Raw genomic sequence first — 16,917 nt, 5'->3', positions numbered from 1 at the left:
GCTGGAGGGATTCTATGACCCCCCCCACCTAGCAAAGCCAGCGAGATGTGTGTCGATCCTAAATCTGGGTGAAGGATCTTTGCGAGCACTACACTCCCACTTGAAAGGAATTGCTTTTTTGTGGAAGTGATCTCAGTTCCATTCTGCCCAAAGGCAGCCAGGGGTGTGGGTGGGGGGAGGCTTGGTTGTGGGTGGTGCAGTAACACCTGTAACCGTGTTGTCAGTGAGCGCTTGTGCACGCACAGCTTTCTTCTGAGCCTCAACTCCGCGTTGCAAGGTTTCTGTCGGTGTTTTGCCCCCAGGGCAGCTGGTGACTCAGCCCCTCTCCTGTGGCTGACTCGAGCTCACTGAACATCGGTTAACCCCTTGCTTACCCAGAGGGATGAATTGGACAGTGAACGGCAAAGCCGTCAACTTGAGCTTGTCCGAAGCTCTGCGGCCTGCATCCAGCACTGTCCCTTCTACCCTCTATCCTGGGATCAGGTCCGGCAAGGCCTCAAATTTAAAGTTTCATCATCGTGTTCAAATGCCCCTCTGACTCTCCTTATCTCTGGTTAGAATCAGCCATAGAAATACACAGCCGGGAAACAGGCCCTTCAGCCCAACTCGTCCATGCTGACCAGATCTCCTAAACTGAACTAGTCCCATTTGCCTGCATTTGGCCCATATCCCTCTAAATCTTTCCTATCCATGTACCTGTCCAAATGTCTTTTAAATGTTGTAATTGTACCCTCTCTACCATCTCCTCTGGCAGCTCATTCCATACACGCACCACCCTCTGTGTGAAGAAGTTACCCCTTGGGTCCCTTTTAAATCTTTCCCCTCTCACCTTAAACCGATGCCCTCTTGTTTTGGACTCCCCTACCCTGGGGAAAAGACCTTGTCTATTCACTTTATCTATACCCCTCATGATTTTATAAACCTCTATAAGGTCACTCCTCATTCTCCTACGCTCCAGGGAAAAAAAGTCCCAGCCTATCCAGCCTCTCCTTATAATTCAAACCTTCGAGTCCCAGGTCACATCCTTGTAAATCTTATTTGCACCCTTTCCAGACCCTGAGCTGCCTCTTCAGTGCCATCTCTGAATTTTTCGACATTCCTTGAGAGCCTGTCTCGTGTCTTGTTGGGAATAGGTGCCCATCCCATTGCGCCATGACAACGATCACGCACCCTGGATCAATTGGATCACCTTTGAGAGTCTCTGCCAATCACAGGAGCGGTAGAAAGAGCGTCTTGGCAGGACTACTGGGAAAGATGGCGCTGCAGGGACCGGTCAGTGACTGGGAGGACACCTCAACATGGAGGCAACCTTGGAGGCGCCCATGAAAGTGGCGGAGGCCCCAGGCAATAGGCCCCTTGGAGCTGAGTAGTAACCCCTCTGCGGGTATTGCCTGGGCTGTGAGTGTGGCCTGGCCTGCCGCAGGGAGGCTGCCTCCTCCTTGGAGCTGGTGGCCTCCCGTATACAATGTGGGGATGTTGTACTGGGGGTAAAATGCTGGCGAGGCCACAAAATGGCCCCTAATTGGGGGAGCCTTCAATATTGTAATCTCTTGCCCACCTCGGTGGTGCGGGCAGCCAATCCGGTGCCCCGCTGATCCCTGGGCAGCTTGCCTGCTGATGGGAATATGTGGTGGACCATCCCTTATTTTCCCAGCTCCCCCCATTGCCTCCTACCTCTACAGGGCCGGGAAAATTCAGAGTTAATCTGACTTCCCAGTTGGAATGAATCAAAGGCAGGAGAATGGAAGTGAAACAGTTTGAGGTGGGGGGAGGGTCCTGAGGTGAAAGCTTCAGAGTCGCACCCAGTCAGGATGGGAATGCCGAGGCCTTTGTCCCGACATCCGTCAAGCGAAGGTTTGCCGTTAACGGGGACTTTCGATTGAGAAGATAGAGTCTCTCAGTATCTCTTCCTGTGGAGGGCTTGAGATGAATAACACTGAGGTTTGTTTTGACTGTGAAATGTTTTGTAACACTATCACAGATTAGCTCAGCAAAACACCGGGCAGCAGGCCAAGTTTTTCGCAAGAGTCAGCTTTCTGGTGATTTTCTTCAGAAAGATCAGAGCGACATCAGGCGCAGAGGAAGGCCATTTGGTTCATCGCACCGTGCTTGCCCTTTGAAAGTACTACCCATTTTCAGATCATCCTCCCCCTCCCCCGCCACCATCCACCCCACCCACCATTCCCCCCCAACCATGGAACTGTGGGCAGCCTGTAAAGTCTTGACATTCCCCAATATAGAGGGAAGCTCTTTGTTTCACCATTTTAGCTGCATTTATATTTTATAAGCCGCTCGAGTGCTGTGTGACCTGAGTTCTCTCTTCTCATATCTGCCAAGGCTGTACAATTTCTCACAAATAATTTTATCCCTCTTTCCACAGCGCAACAGGAACGAAAACCGCGGCGACCAGCCCTTCTGGTGGCGGCTTCTCCTCCTCCTCTTCACTTTGATCTTTGACCCGGAAGAGAATGTGGAGGCGGCAGGGCAAAGGTGAGGCCCAACCTCCCCATTCTCCCCTCCATCTGTGCAACTGTGCGTCGAGTGCGTACTGCGAATGGCACTAAACGAGGGGACAAAACCACGGGTTTGAAGACACACGCCGCTGGTCGGATGGTGTTGCCTTTTTTTAAAAAAATACACGCAGTGGAAATGGAGCTTGGTTTCCCAGGGACCTCCAGTAGAAACTTGCTGTCCACCATCTTGCGCTGTCCATCCTGCCACCAATGCCTCATCTTCCAACGGCCGGACTCCTGATAAGTCCTTCAACTCTGTGAAGTGTGCGTTCTACACCTTTCCTTATCACAGGCCTGAACAACGCAAAGAATCCACTGGAACAGAAACCAAACACACACAATCACAGCGGCAAGAAGAAGAAGAAAGCAAAATGGGGACATCAATCATTATTCGGACTCAAGTGAAGCAAACGTTACTGGATTCTCAAGGCTGGTTACGTGCAATCGCTTAGTGGTTCACCATGTGCTTTCCTTCTGCCATTTTCCCTCAACCAAGTGACCTCTCTGATTATTTCTCCTGGAAAGGCCAAGATTGAGGTGCCTTTGAATTCTTGTACTCAACCTGTGCACGGAGACCACCGTCGGACTCCTCTTGTCGTGCTGAAAGCTTCGATTTGCCAATGGTTTATTTAAGATACTCACGTTGTGACCTCTCTCGGGTTTAGACCATTGCCGAGTGAGTTTTGGCACTCAGGCCTCATCTCTCCAGCTGGCCCAGTTCTCCCTAGACCGACTACGCAAGCGTCTCGGGCCCCATTTCTGGCCAGTTTCCTCTCCTCTTCACTTTAGGAGTCAGTTATTGTTTTGGATTTTAAAAAAAAAGAAAAATATTGCAGCGCGAATATCTCTGCTGTGGTCATGAGGGGAAGTTGCACGTGGCGTGGGGTAGGGGGAAGAACAAGAATCAGAGAGTGCAGATTGTGCTTGGGAGTGGCTGAGTGAGAGATTGTGGACTTGACCCCAGCCACTCACCCTCTCTGGCCAGGATGCATTCAATAGAGCTAGAATCATACAGCACAGAATGAGACCATTTGGCCCATAGCGTTCATGCCGTCCCTTTGAAAGATCTACCCAATGAGTCCAGCTCCGCCCTGTACCCTTGCAAATTTTTTCCCCCCTTTTTGAAATATTTATCCAATTTGCTTTGAAAACTGACCATCAAATCTGCTTCCACCGCCTCTTCGAGTCAAAACAAAGCCCCATGTCGAACAAATTCGCCTCATCTCCCCCTCTGCTTCTTTTGCCAATTATCGGTGTCCTCTGGTTACCCACCATCCTGCAGGGAAAACAATATTTTTAATACATAAACCCCACATCTCGATTAAATCTTGGCTTATTCACCATTAGCAAAGATCGTTGACCGTCTGGGAGGGGTTTTTTTTTGAGGGAGATTCTGGCTTTTCAATTCGATCTGAATCGCTCTCCGTTCAGATCCCTGAGCGAGGGTTTTTGTTTCTCTGGCGCTGCTTCAGTTTTTGTTTTCATTTACTGAAAGTCTTGGATTGCTTGATGAGGGCTGCAGGCATTGCCTGGCACATTGACTCAAAGCCGATTGTACGCACGAACGGTGACAGGTTAGTCCGGCATGGCGCCATCGTCAAGCCAAGTCCGCCACTCAACTCGCGGCAGGCATTGCTTTGTAGCGACAGGGAGCTGGAATCATGGACAAAATTCCCCTCCTCGGCCAAAGGCCACCAGAGCTAAGATCAGCTAACGCAGCAGGAATTGAACCTGGGACTGTATGAAGCTTCACTACTGACTAATAACTCACTGAGCTATTTAGTGAGCTCATGAGCACTTGTACCCATAGAACCGCTAAGACACGCACTTCTCCTGCCCACCCCCTGCCAGAGTGGTACAGGGCTGCAATTTGTACCATACTCGTGCGTTGATGGGGGATCTGGGATTCTTGGAGCCCAAGTCAAGTCTCCAGGTCACTGCAAAGTCCTCTCTATTGATCAGAGGTTGGTTACAGACACCAGGTTGTGTGCATTGCGCCAAAGGGTATCCTTCGTATGGTGTAGGGTGAGATCTCAAGTGTTCAGGCCCATAGATAGCTGCCCATTGCTGGTGGAATGGTGAGAACCTCATGTGAAGCCTCTGTTGGCTTGAGGAGAAACATTTTGAGGTTCCTCACCTACATCAGTAAAGAGGCCGACATTACGAACACCATCCTTCATGATCCCATTCCTGACAGCAAGCCATTAAACTCTACCAGGGTGATGCTTAACAAGCCCCTTTCCACCAATACTTCCAGGACCATGAACCCTTTGTTCTTCATGAAGGAATCCTGGAAGTTTACAGCCAAACTCAGTGAGCAGTTTTTAAAGGAACTTGTTTGTGGGATATTGCCTTCACTGCAAGGCCAGCATTTGTGGCCCATTCCAATTAGCCCTTGAACTGAGCAACTTGCTGTTTCAGAGGGTAATAAAGAGGCAACAACATTGCTGTGGCTCTGGAGCCACATGTAGGCCTGACCAGGTAAGGATGGCAGATTTCCCTCCCTCAAGTCATTAGTGGAAGAGATGGGTTTTTATGACAGTTTCATGGTCACCATTACTAGCTTTCAATTGCAGATTTTATTTGCTGAATTTAAATTTCACCAGCATGAGTCCACGTCACCAAGGCTTTCATTAGCCGGGGCCTCTGACGCAAGCACCAGATTCACCAAGGGAGTGGTACTGAAGCTATTTTGGCAGCACGAGGGATTGTGCCCATGATAGGTCAATTTGTTAGACAAAACCCTTTGATGTAAGCGGTCTTCAATGACTCTGCCAGCATCCTCATAGCCTCAGTCCTCCATTGCTTTGGCTGCATGCACCATTATGAGAGCTTCCTGTTCACACATTGGCTTCTGCCTTTTCCAACATTGCAAAAATGACCATGGCTGAAATTTTCCAGTCCTTCTCAGCGGCGGGATCTTCCAGCCCCGCCGATGGTGACCCCCCCCCCCCCCCCGTGACGGGTTCCCTGGCGGTGCAGAATTCAGGGCACACCAAATGCCGTAGACATCAGCAGGACAGGAAGATCCCGCCGGTGGCCAATGACGAGTTGCCTCTGTCACCGGAAAATAGGTCACGTGTTTACTGTTTTGGCGGATTTTCTGGCGGTGGACGCGGTTCGCCATTGGCCACCGGCACGATCTTCCAGTCCCGCTGCTGTCGGCGGTATTTTGCATGGCTCGCCCAATCCGCCACAAGGTTTCCCTAACTTTAACGGGAATATTCTTCCCCGAAGGACCAAAGTTACCTGGAATGCCGCCATTATAATTGGGAATGATGCAGTGGGTCTATGCAGTTGACCATTGTTATCTCATCCTGTGCGGCCCAGATGGTCAGCTAGCCAACCACAAAATGCTGTGCTCCATCTTTCTGTCATTGACCAAATTCTTCTGCTTCCGAGTCCCAAACTTACCGGGGCAAATTCTAAAACCCCATCATGGCAACACTTGGCTAATGGGGAGAAGTGATGGGGTGTTGGCAGGGACAGGGTAAAGGAAAGGGGGGGGTTGACAATTGTGCCACGTGTGAGTTAACCAATAATCACCTGCAGACTCACCTGGAGATGGGCTGGAAAAGACCAACATAAGAATTAGGAGCAGGAGTGGGCCACTTAGCCCCTTGAGGCTGCTCTGCCATTCAATAAGATCATGGCCGATTCTGGCCTCGACGCCACAACCCTCAATAACCTTTGACCCCCGTATTAGTCAAGAATCTTCTATCTCTGCCTTAAAAATGTTCGCTGATCCTGCCCCCACCGCAGAGAGTTCCAAAGATTCAAGACCTCTGAGAGAAGAGCAGGGCAGCACATGGCACAGTGGTTAGCACTGCTGCCTCACAGCGCCAGCGACCCGGGTTCGATTCCGGCCTTGGGTCACTGTTTGTGTGGAGTCTGCACATTCTCCCCGTGTCTGCATGGGTTTCCTCCAGTGCTCCGGTTTCTTCCCACAGTCTAAAGATGTGCGGGTTAGGTGGATTGGCCATGCTAAATTGTCTCTTAGTGTCCAAAGATGTGCAGGTTAGGTGGATTGGCCATGCTAAATTGTCTCTTAGTGTCCAAAGATGTGCAGGTTAGGTGGATTGGCCATGCTAAACTGTCTCTTAGTGATAGGATAGGGTAGAAGTGGAGAGATTCTTTCCACTTAGAAAGGAAACCAGAACTAGAGGGCACAGCCTCAAAATAAAGGGGGGTCAGTTTAGGACAGAGTTGAGGAGGAACTTCTTCTCTCAGAGGGTGGTGAATCTCTGGAATTCTCCACTGAAGTGGTGGAGGCTACCTCGTTGAATATGCCTAAGTCACGGATAGATGGATTCTTGAACGGTAAGGGAATTAAGGGTTATGGGGAGCAGGCGGGTAAGTGGAACTGATCCACTTCAGATCAGCCATGATCTTATTGAATGGTGGGGCAGGCTCGAGGGGCTAGATGGCCTGCTCCTGCTCCTATTTCTTATGTTCTTATGTCCAAAGATGTGTAGGTTGGGTGGATTGCCCATGCTAAATTGTCTCTTAGTGTTCAAAGATGTGCAGGTTAGGTGGATTGCCCATGCTAAATTGTCTCTTAGTGTTCAAAGATGTGCAGGTTAGGTGGATTGGCTGTGCTGAATGCATGGGATGACGGGGATATGGTGGAGGGGAGAGTCTAAGTGGGATGCTCTTACGGAGAGTCGGTGCACACTCACTGGGCCAAAAAGCCTCTTTCTTCCCTGTAGGGATTCTATGATCCGAACATTTCATTCGCGTTCCTACGATGTTTTTATCTCCTACCAGCAATCATGTTTGATCTGCTGATATTTGACCTGTAACCCTTGACCTGTGATCCTTTACACCACATCTGATGTGGACTGGCTCAGTAGTAAGAGTTGAAAGAGTATTGAACTCAACATTCATTAACTGTGAACTCTTGTTTCAGGCCAATTAGACTATAAGAGCTAAAGCTGCTGTAATTATACCAGCCTCAATTCAGGTGCAATCTGATGTCACTGTGGTAGCGCTTGTCTCTGTTAAATTTACCACAACCTTTTCAATTGTTCCAGTGAATCAAAAGGTTTTACTAGCGAAGGAAGAGTAAGAAACGGTCTAATGAAAGGCTCCAGCTATTTTAATTAGTATATCCTGGTCTGGCGCAGCAGGAAGCAGTAACTCTGAGCTGCTTCCTTGTCACTGAAGCCTGCCAGTTGCAATTAATGCGAGACACTATATACTCGATTCACACTACCTCTTGCACGCACTTTCTCCATCTTTCATTGCCAAAGGTTTTCTCCTTCCCTCCATTCCCCCAGCCTGTTTTCACCTATCTCACCAGCTCTCGAGCCGTTCTCACATTCTGCCCATTCCTTGCCGTAAGTTTGCCTCTCATTGTTTCTCTCCCCCATTTGCTCTCTCTGCGTTTCTCTCCTCTCTTTCGTTCCTCCCTTTTGCTCAAAACCTGTGCAATGGCATTTTTTCCTCTCTCTTACCCTCCTCTAAGGCGGCACGGTGGCACAATGGTTAGCACAGCATCAGGGGACCCAGGTTAAATTCCGGCCTCGGGTGACTGTGTGGGGTTTGCACATTCTCCCCGTGCCTGCGCGGGTTCCCTCCGGGTGCTCCAGTTTCCTCCCCCTGTCCGAAGATGTGCGAGTTAGGTTGATTGGCCATGCTAAATTGCCCCTTCATGTCGGGGGGACTAGTAGGGTAAATACGTGAGGTTACAGGAATAGGGTCTGGGTGGGAATGTGGTTGGTGCAGACCCAATGGGCCAAATGGCCTCCTGCACTGTAGGGATTCAATGATTCCTTCTCAATCTCCTGTTTGCCTTTCTCCATCTGAGGCCGGGATTCTCCGATCTCATTCATGCCCCATCACTGCTGCCAGTGAGAATTGAGAATTTGGTGCTCAGCCAAGCCTTCGTTCACAGCGGCGGAACCAGAGAACCTCAGCCGCGGGTGAGGTCGGAGAATTCCGGCCTGGATCTCTCACTCCCCCCTCTTGAAGAAACCAGCGTCCTGTGATGACTGCAGTTGGAAAAGGAAAGACTTGCATTTATATAGTGCCTTTCAAGACCAGACGGCATCTCAAAGTGCTTTACTGAGACAGATCCTTGGATGTGGAAGGTGGCTGCTTGTACTTGCTGCTTTTCTCGTGCTCCCAGTTGGGGAATTTGAAAGGCAAAAATCCTCACAGGTTGAGGTTTGGAACAGAGAACAAATAATGAATGTCGCAGTGGCCCAAGGGGCTGAATGGCCTACAGCTGTTCCGAATGTTTCTCTGTTACCTATCCTTCAGAATGAGCCAAAATTCTTGAGATCATTCACATGCAAACAAGAAGGCCATTCAGCCCCTTGAGCCTGTTCTGCCATTTAATAAGATCACTGCTGATCAGATGGTAACCTCAAAGCTGCATCCCACCCACCCCCCGAAAACCTATTCCCCCCCCCCGCCCTTGCTTACCAAGAATCTATCCACTTCTGCCTCAAAAACATTCCAAGACTTTGCTTCCACTGCCTTTTGAGGAAGAGAGTTCCAAAAACTTCTGAACCTCTGAGAGAGAAATATTCTACTCATCTCCATGTTAAAGGGTGAATCTTTATTTTTCAACATTGGCCCCCTGGTTTTAGATTTTCTCACAAGAGGAAACATTCTCTCCCCATCTGTCTTGTCAAGGCCACCTTGGGATCTTGTACGTTTCAATCAAGTCGCCTCTTACTCTTCGAGACTCAGTTTAGGATCGTAGAATCACTACAGTGCAGAAGGAGGCCATTCAGCCCATCAATCCTGCATCGACAACAATCCCATCAAGGCCCTATCCCTGTAACCTCATGTATTTACCCTGCTAATCTTCCTGACATTAAGGGGCAATTTAGCATGGCCAATCCACCTAACACGCACATCTTTGGACTATGGGAGAAAACCAGAGCACCCGGAGGAAACCCACGCAGACACGGGGAGAACGTGCAAACTCCACACGGACAGTCACCTGAGCCCAGAATTGAACCCAGGCCCCTGGCACTGTGAGGCAGCAGTGCTAACCACTGTGCCACACTTGGCCTTTTTGTGTGGAATGCCTTGCAGTCGATGTCTTCTGTTTGGAAGAACGGAAGGTAGTCCGGAGATAAAGGGGTTGCGAGGGAAAGTGGGTGGTGTGACGATGCAGTGAGCTGAAGATGGGTCGCCATGGCGATGCCGGGATAGCCACTTCTTCGTTAAGTAGCACCCTGGTTGAACAGGGATGCCCCTGTTGCAAACATTCACAAGTTCGTGAAAGACTTATTGTTTTTTCATGCCTGCTTGAAGGTAGAAATTGTCTATAGTGCAAAGCCACTTAAGTCACAAGGATGGAGTATTGATAACACTTGTGGCCAGGTATGAAGTAATTTGTTTGGACCACCCTTGAACTATGAATTTGGACTTGTACTATGAATTTAGCAAAATGCGTCTGTGTAGACAGGAGTTTTTCTTTCATTGAGTTGCCAGGGACAAGTCTAAGGCCAGCTAGGTTCAAAGGGAAGACCTAACCTACCAACTCTCGTTGGACGGGAAGATTCCATCTCATGACCATGGCTCCCCACCCCCCCCGCAGACTCCTGCAAATGGCCCTAAGACACACCCCTCCTCACCACTTCCTGTCTACTCCTGCAAATTGGAAAGGGAGGACCGTTCATTCACCCCGCATCCAGTCTCCAATATTATAAATAAAAGAAACACAAGCTTTTATTTATGAAATTTCCCCTGGTGCAGGAGATTTTTAATCCCTGGATTCTCCAGGAGAATTCTGGAAGAGTCGGCCGCATGTGGGCCTGGAGTCACGTGTAGGTCAGACCAAGTAAAGACCATTTTTTCTTCCTCACCGGACCTCATGAGATTTTAGGACAATCCAGTGGGTTTTACAATCACCGGGGACCAGCTTTTTCATTCCAGATCGGATTTCACTCATTGAATTTGCATCACTCTGCAACCGTGGCGGGATTTGAACCCACCTCACCGGACCGTTCGTCCAGGCGTCCGGCAATATAACCAGAAACAAGGGGGTTCGGCACTTGTGTGAATTGCTCCTGGAAAGAGGCGACACAGCCACAATGGCCTGAATGGCCTCCTTCTGTGCTGTAACCAGGCCTTGCCAAACCTGGCTGAGACAGACGAAGTGTTGTCCAGTGTTGGAGTCGTGTGGTAGAGAGAGTGAGACTGTGCACTGAAATGGGCTGGCAACAGGCAGAGGGTAGGTGGGAAAAAGATGGAAATGCAGTAGCAACAGTGAAGTTGCTATGTCTCAACAGATGCAGATAGACTTATGTCTCAACAGATGCAGATTAGACTTATGCAAATATCCATGTGCACAGATAACGTGATACAGAGATGAGGGTGGCACGGTGGTTGGCACTGCTGCTTCACAGCGTCAGGGACCTGGGTTCGATTCCCCGTTTGGGTCACTGTCTGTGTGGAGTTTGCATGTTCTCTCTGTGTCTGCATAGGTTTCCTGCGGTTTCCTCCCACACTCCAAAGATGTGCAGGTTAGGTGGATTGGCCATGCTTAATTGCCCCTTAGTGTCAGGGGGACTAGCTAGGGTGAATGCATGCGGTTATGGGGATAGGCCCTGGGTGGAATTGCAGCCGATGGGCCGAACGGCCTCCTTCTGTACTGTAGGGATCCTATGATGGTCGGTGCAGACCCGATGGGCTGAATGATCTCCTCCTGCACTGTAGGTTTCTATGAGTTCTATAACATGTAGACACACACTCATAAAGGTTAACAGGGCCATCCTTTTGGTGAATCATTTTATTAGTCCTCCATCGAGGTTTCTCCCTCTGGGTAAGGTAGAAGTGACCCCACCCCCCAACCCCCGTTGACACCTGACCGTACGAGATTCTGAGCAAGGAGATGCAACATTTGCTCGGGAGGAACGGGAAGAGAAGGAATCACTGGTACTTAACCGTCCCGGCGCGTTTTGTGGGTGCAGCCTTTTTCTGTTAACAAACCAGAAAAGTGAAGAATTGTTTCCTGCAATCTTTGTACACTGAGCCAGCTAACGTAGAAAAGACTGCCTCGAGAACGGGCAAGTGATAAGGAGCGGCGATGCAGGAGGCTCGCTGCTGACTGCCTCGGTTATCCTTGTCGGAAGACGCAAGGGATTTCCCATTGCTTTCCTTAATTTATTCTGTATAATTTATTTTGTGTATTACTGGTCTTGTCTAGATATTTTCTAGTGTGCAATCGCTTTGCGTTTCATTCAGGTTGGCTGTGCCAGCCCCGATTGGAACAGGTCAATTTGATCACATGCTGAAACTGGCACCTTAGGAGTTGGCAGAGGAGGACAAGTGCCCAGGCGGGGGGAGAACAGCCACTCTCATAATGCAAGTGTGGCAGTCACAAATGCTGGACAAATGATGCCTCCTCTCTCAGTCAGAACCCCAGTATCTTAACTGCTCGCTGCGATGTGGAATCGTCCTTCATTGAGATGCCGTCACCCAAGATTTCACTGCCCCTCCCCCATTCTGTTGTCCCCTTCATCTACAGAGAGCCGGGGGAAGGGACATTGAGGTTCCTTCCACTATGAATGTTTGTACAGAAAAGGACTGAACCCAAAGGAGAAGCACTGGACCTCTCGCGGCCTCATGTTGGGAGGAGGGCTTTCATGGCTGGTTTCAACAGGTCGATGTGTCGTATTTTTGCACGCTCCGCTCCCCTGGTCCCTTGGGAGTTCAGTTAATGAACACCTGGCAGAAGAGAGGATCTCGATCACTAACTTCCATCAGGACTTTGCTCGGATTTGGTGAAGGGAGCGAGAGGAAACCCGCGTTTGCTTCGCCTCCTTTGAACCGGTGGTTATGTACGGACCCTCCAGTCGGTAGAAATCAAAGCAAACTTTCCTGCGGCCAAGTCCCTCCTGGAGGAACCCTTCTGCTGCACAACTACTGACACCGATTGGCAGATTCTAACTCGCGCGATGGTCTTACAATTGCCGGTTTGGCCGGCAGCCAATGAGCGAGAGAGAGCGGGACGATCCACCATCATCAGACCTGTGGAGATGTGAGCGCCACCATCTTGTCTCAAGGCCGGCGTGGCTTTAGGATGAACTCAGACGGACATTCCAGTTTCTGCTCAGATGCCTGCTGCTTTCCCAGTTGCTTGATGTTGTTTTCTTGTTTTTTTTTTGTTGTTGTTGTACATCTTTGCAAATCTGCTTCTCTCCCACCTCAGAGTCTCCCGATCAAACTACTTACATGTCGACTACTTAGAGGCCGTCAGTCAAAAGCTAGCCCAAGGTTGGCCGGCACTGACCAGGCTGTCACGGGAAGGCAACCAAACAGGCCCACTCACACCCGTCTGTAAGCCCTCAGCACGGAAGTGCACCTTATTTCGGCCTCTCTCAGGGGAATTGTAAGAAGTAGTGTTGTTTTGCGGGGGGGAGGGGTGGGGTGGGGTTACACAGTTTCTGCGTCTACTTGACAGTGTTTAGAGAGTCACTGATCATGTACATAGGCTTAAAAAAAAACAATCATTCCATACAAAACACACAAAACATGGGACAGGTTTAAAGATCACATGCAAAGAATATGGCCCACGGGTTCCTCAGACCGGTCCACTACACAATCGGGCCTTCAGAACTAGCCGGGTTGTGAACGTAACAGCTGAACTATGTAGCTCGTATCCCGAGCACCCAATGATGTGGTCGGAGAAGGAGCAAGTTACGGGGTTAGGGATCGGTGGTGGAAACTGGTTATTAAAGGAAAGAGACATTAACTCAAAGTGGTTGGATTCCGATTAGCAGAGGGATGTACACTGACGGACTCCTTCCTTCATTCCCACCCTGACTGTGAGATCAAATGAATTTTAGTTCCTGTTATTCAAGCATTGGAAAAGTGGCATGAATTTGTGAGTGATTTTTTTAAAATAAAATTGATTCTCCAGTTGCTGGCAAGGCGGACATTTTGATTGGCCATCCCTCGTGGTCCAGAAGTAACAGGCCTTCATTTTGAACCAGTTGCTCATGGTTTGACACACGTGGGCTTCCTGATTCACTCCAAAGGACAGATCAGAACCAAGCACCTTGTTTTCTCTTCGGCTTGACAATCATGTTTATGGATTATCCTTCCCTTGTCCTAAAGGTGTGAGGCGAGATTAGCAGAGGGTTTAAGAAGGCCAAGGCTGTAACCCCTCAACCCCTAGTTCATCATTAAACTGGACGTGCCTCACACGCGCACCTTGAGCACAGGCTGTTGGTGAGGGAACAAATCCTGATCAACTGAGTAATTCCAATTCTCCTCCCGCACCCAGTGCTGCACTGAGGCAGACTTTGGTCTGTTTCCATAGCTAATAATTCCCGGACAGGTCGCTAATCTCTCGCCGGGGGCTTATAGCTTGAAGGGCGCCACTCCACATCAAGCGTGGCTGACCAGGAGCCTCTCCTGCTCTTACCGGCAGCCGTTGGCACGTTTGGAAGGATTTAAGGTTGATACTCAACCCTGTTAGATCGCGTTATGAACGCACCTTCCTTGGCCATCAAGTCTTGAGGTGGGACTCGAATCCTGGAGCTTCTGGCTCGGAGGCAGGGCCGGTAACTCACCACACCAATTGGGTAGTAATCAGCGATAATGTTGCTCATGTTGCCGCTCTATCTTAGACCCGTGACACAGTAAGGAGGTGGAAACCACACTTTTCCTGGTAGGCATGGCTTAGCTTCGATTTGAGCCCAAGTATCCAACCATCTTCAAGGTGGAACTCCAACTTGGCAGTCATCGTAGAATGATTGACCGTAGGACTCTCATGAAGATAAGCCTGATGTGCGCAGGGAATGATCGATATAGAATGTACAACATGTGGAATATTCCCAATCCTTCCCTCCTGCTAGGGAATTTTGAATGTGATCTTTAAACAACAAGGGTGCTGACTTTTTGCATCACACGGGTTCTCTCAAAGCAAGTGGTTTATGAATGGGCGCAGCTTTCTCCATCACCTTTGAGAAAGCTTCCATTGTAGTGTTAGGTTGGGGGCAGAGTTAGGGGGACAGGAGTATACAAACACGCACTGAAATGTCATTTTTGTATCATTGTATAGTTAATCTTTTTGCCGAAAGGCTTTTTTATTTCCTTGGCCTTTCAGAAGAAATGTGGTTTGTACAGCGTGATACGGTTCCAAACTTGTCTGCTTCTGCGTCCAATGAATTCTGTGACTCCCAAGGAGATATTCCTTGAGAGATAAGTGTCCTCAAATCTGCACCTGCAGATCACAATCACCCGACTCCCACGACAGACCGTGCGGACTGAGCCACCTCTGGAGGAGAACTGGGGCCACAGAAGCATCCCTGTTCTGCCCGGGATTGCGAGGTCCAGGATTCAAAGGTCCAGGGTTCAGAGATCCAGGGTTCAGAGGTCCAGGGTTCAGAGGTCAGGTCCATGGTTACTTGCTTGACATTCTGGAAAACATGAACTTGAGCATTTCTAAATCTCTGAGCTCCTCCCGAAGGTCAACGCTAACCCATGATGAATTTAGAGCTGGGTCACCTCATAGACAGCCAGGAGGGATTGGGAACTCTTTCCTCCGGAGCTCGAGAACATAACCAAGACCTCTGGGCTGGCCCGTGAAAAAAGCTAACATTCCTGATCAGCCCAATCCCTGAACTATCCATCCAGTTCTCTTTCTCCACAGCCTTTCTTGTTGAAGGGAAAATGGAAACTGAAAGAAGAAAAGCTTGGGTGTGGAAGACATATCAGATGACCTCCCGTTGTCATTGTACAGAAGAGTTTCTCACTCTCCTGTATCGATGCCATTGACATCTTGTGGACACACAGAGGTCATTGGGTTTCGGAATCTAGGAGTAAGAGTAGTAATGAGTGGCACAGTGGTTAGCATTGCTACCTCACAGCGCCAGGTTCGATTCCCGGCTTGGGCCACTGCGCGGAGTTTGCACATTCTCCCTGTTTCTGTGTGGGTTTCCTCCGGCTGCTCCAGTTTCCTCCCACAGTCCAAAGATGTGTGGGTCAGGTTGATTGGCCATGCTAAATTGACCCTAGTTTCGGAGGGTGAATATGTGGGGTTACGGGGATACGATGGGATTCTTCAGGCTCGATGGGCCGAATGGCTTCCTCCTGGTCTGTAGGGATTCTATGAGTAGGCCATTCAGCCCCTCAAGCCTGTTCTGTCATCCAACGTCTGGAGCAAAACTCACATCTACCCACACTGGTTCTGTAACCCTTAACCTGCTCACCACAAGCCTATCAACATCAGCCTCAGAATTTTCGGTTGATACCTGGCCTTGACAGGAAATGGTTACCTTTTTCTTCCTGAGGTTAAAGTTCAGATTGGAGTCCAGGAGTTTGAGATTGGGCACAGAAGCAGATGTACGGAGTTATGACCCGTCGAGGACTGATCTTGCTGCATTTCTATCCAGGGCAGTGAGTGGAAGTTAACGGATAATAATCTTGTACATAAGGCACATGGCAGACTCCTGCCTCCACACACTGGGAAGCTTGCGTTAATAGGACATGGCACAGCACAGCCCCACATGACCTCCTCAGCTCTATCTGGCCAGTGGGCTTTGTGCATGGGTGCTTTATTTTAATTTGAATCTCTTGCTTCCCAGATAAAAATCCGTTCTTTGCCAGGACTGCTCGTCAAAGTTGTCCTCTCACTTTCCTGTTCATGGTATACTTTTCCCCAAAGTCTCGGAAAAACTGCACAATCCCAGTCAACGAGAGACCCAGTGATAATGTAGCACGGTTTAGAACAAACAGCTTGGGTATTGTGTGTGTGGTTGAGACTCGGGGAAGTGCACTCAGTAACTGTAAATAGCTGATAACGGGAGCTGCTTCTCTCTCTCTGTGCAATATGGCTGTATATTGAAGCTTGATTCCTCTCCTTCATAAGTTTATGGGTTCAGTTTTATGTTTGTAAAGTATTTGTAAACTTTTGTTTCTAATAAAACCTATTGAAGTATAACGCTGGATGTTTTTTTCATAGAATCCCGACAGTACAGAAGAGGCCATTCGGCCCATCGAGTCTACACCGTCTCTCTGACAGAGCATCTTACCCAGACCCTCTCCCCTCACCCACCCCTACCCCATCCCTGTAACCCCACTCATTTACCATGGCCAATCCATCTAACCTACATGTCTTGGGACACTAAAGGGGGGGGGGAATTTTCTCGACCCGCCCGCCACGGGAATCGTAGGTGGACCATGCAAATGTCCGTTGACCTCAGGTTTTGGGATGAGCACAGACAGAAAATCCCGCCCCAAAGGGCAATTTAGCATAGCCAATCCACCTAACCCACACATCTCTGGTGTATGGGAAGAACACAGTAAGAGTTTTAACAACACCAGGCTAAGGTCCAACAGGTTTATTTGGTAGCAAACGCCATTAGCTTTTGGAGCGCTGCTCCTTCGTCAGATGGAGTGGAAATCTGCTCTCAAACAGTACAGAAAGGGAAGA

The 16,917-nt window shown here is 49.3% G+C and overlaps 1 protein-coding gene across 2 annotated transcripts in view; it reads left to right on the top strand.

Moving 5' to 3' along the window:
* The window catches only part of LOC144506973 (bcl-2-modifying factor-like), a 70,040-nt gene extending 53,623 nt beyond the window's left edge, over positions 1-16,417 (top strand). For both annotated transcript variants that reach the window (XM_078233451.1, XM_078233452.1), the window contains one exon: positions 2,381-16,417. In XM_078233451.1, coding sequence (XP_078089577.1) covers positions 2,381-2,494 — 114 coding nt within the window. In that variant the 3' untranslated portion in view covers positions 2,495-16,417. The remainder of the gene's footprint in view (positions 1-2,380) is intronic.
* Positions 16,418-16,917: the final 500 nt, after the last annotated feature.

This window comes from Mustelus asterias, chromosome 18 (assembly GCF_964213995.1).
Source record: "Mustelus asterias chromosome 18, sMusAst1.hap1.1, whole genome shotgun sequence".
Taxonomy (NCBI): domain Eukaryota; kingdom Metazoa; phylum Chordata; class Chondrichthyes; order Carcharhiniformes; family Triakidae; genus Mustelus; species Mustelus asterias.
This window is presented reverse-complemented; position numbering and strand designations above follow the sequence as displayed.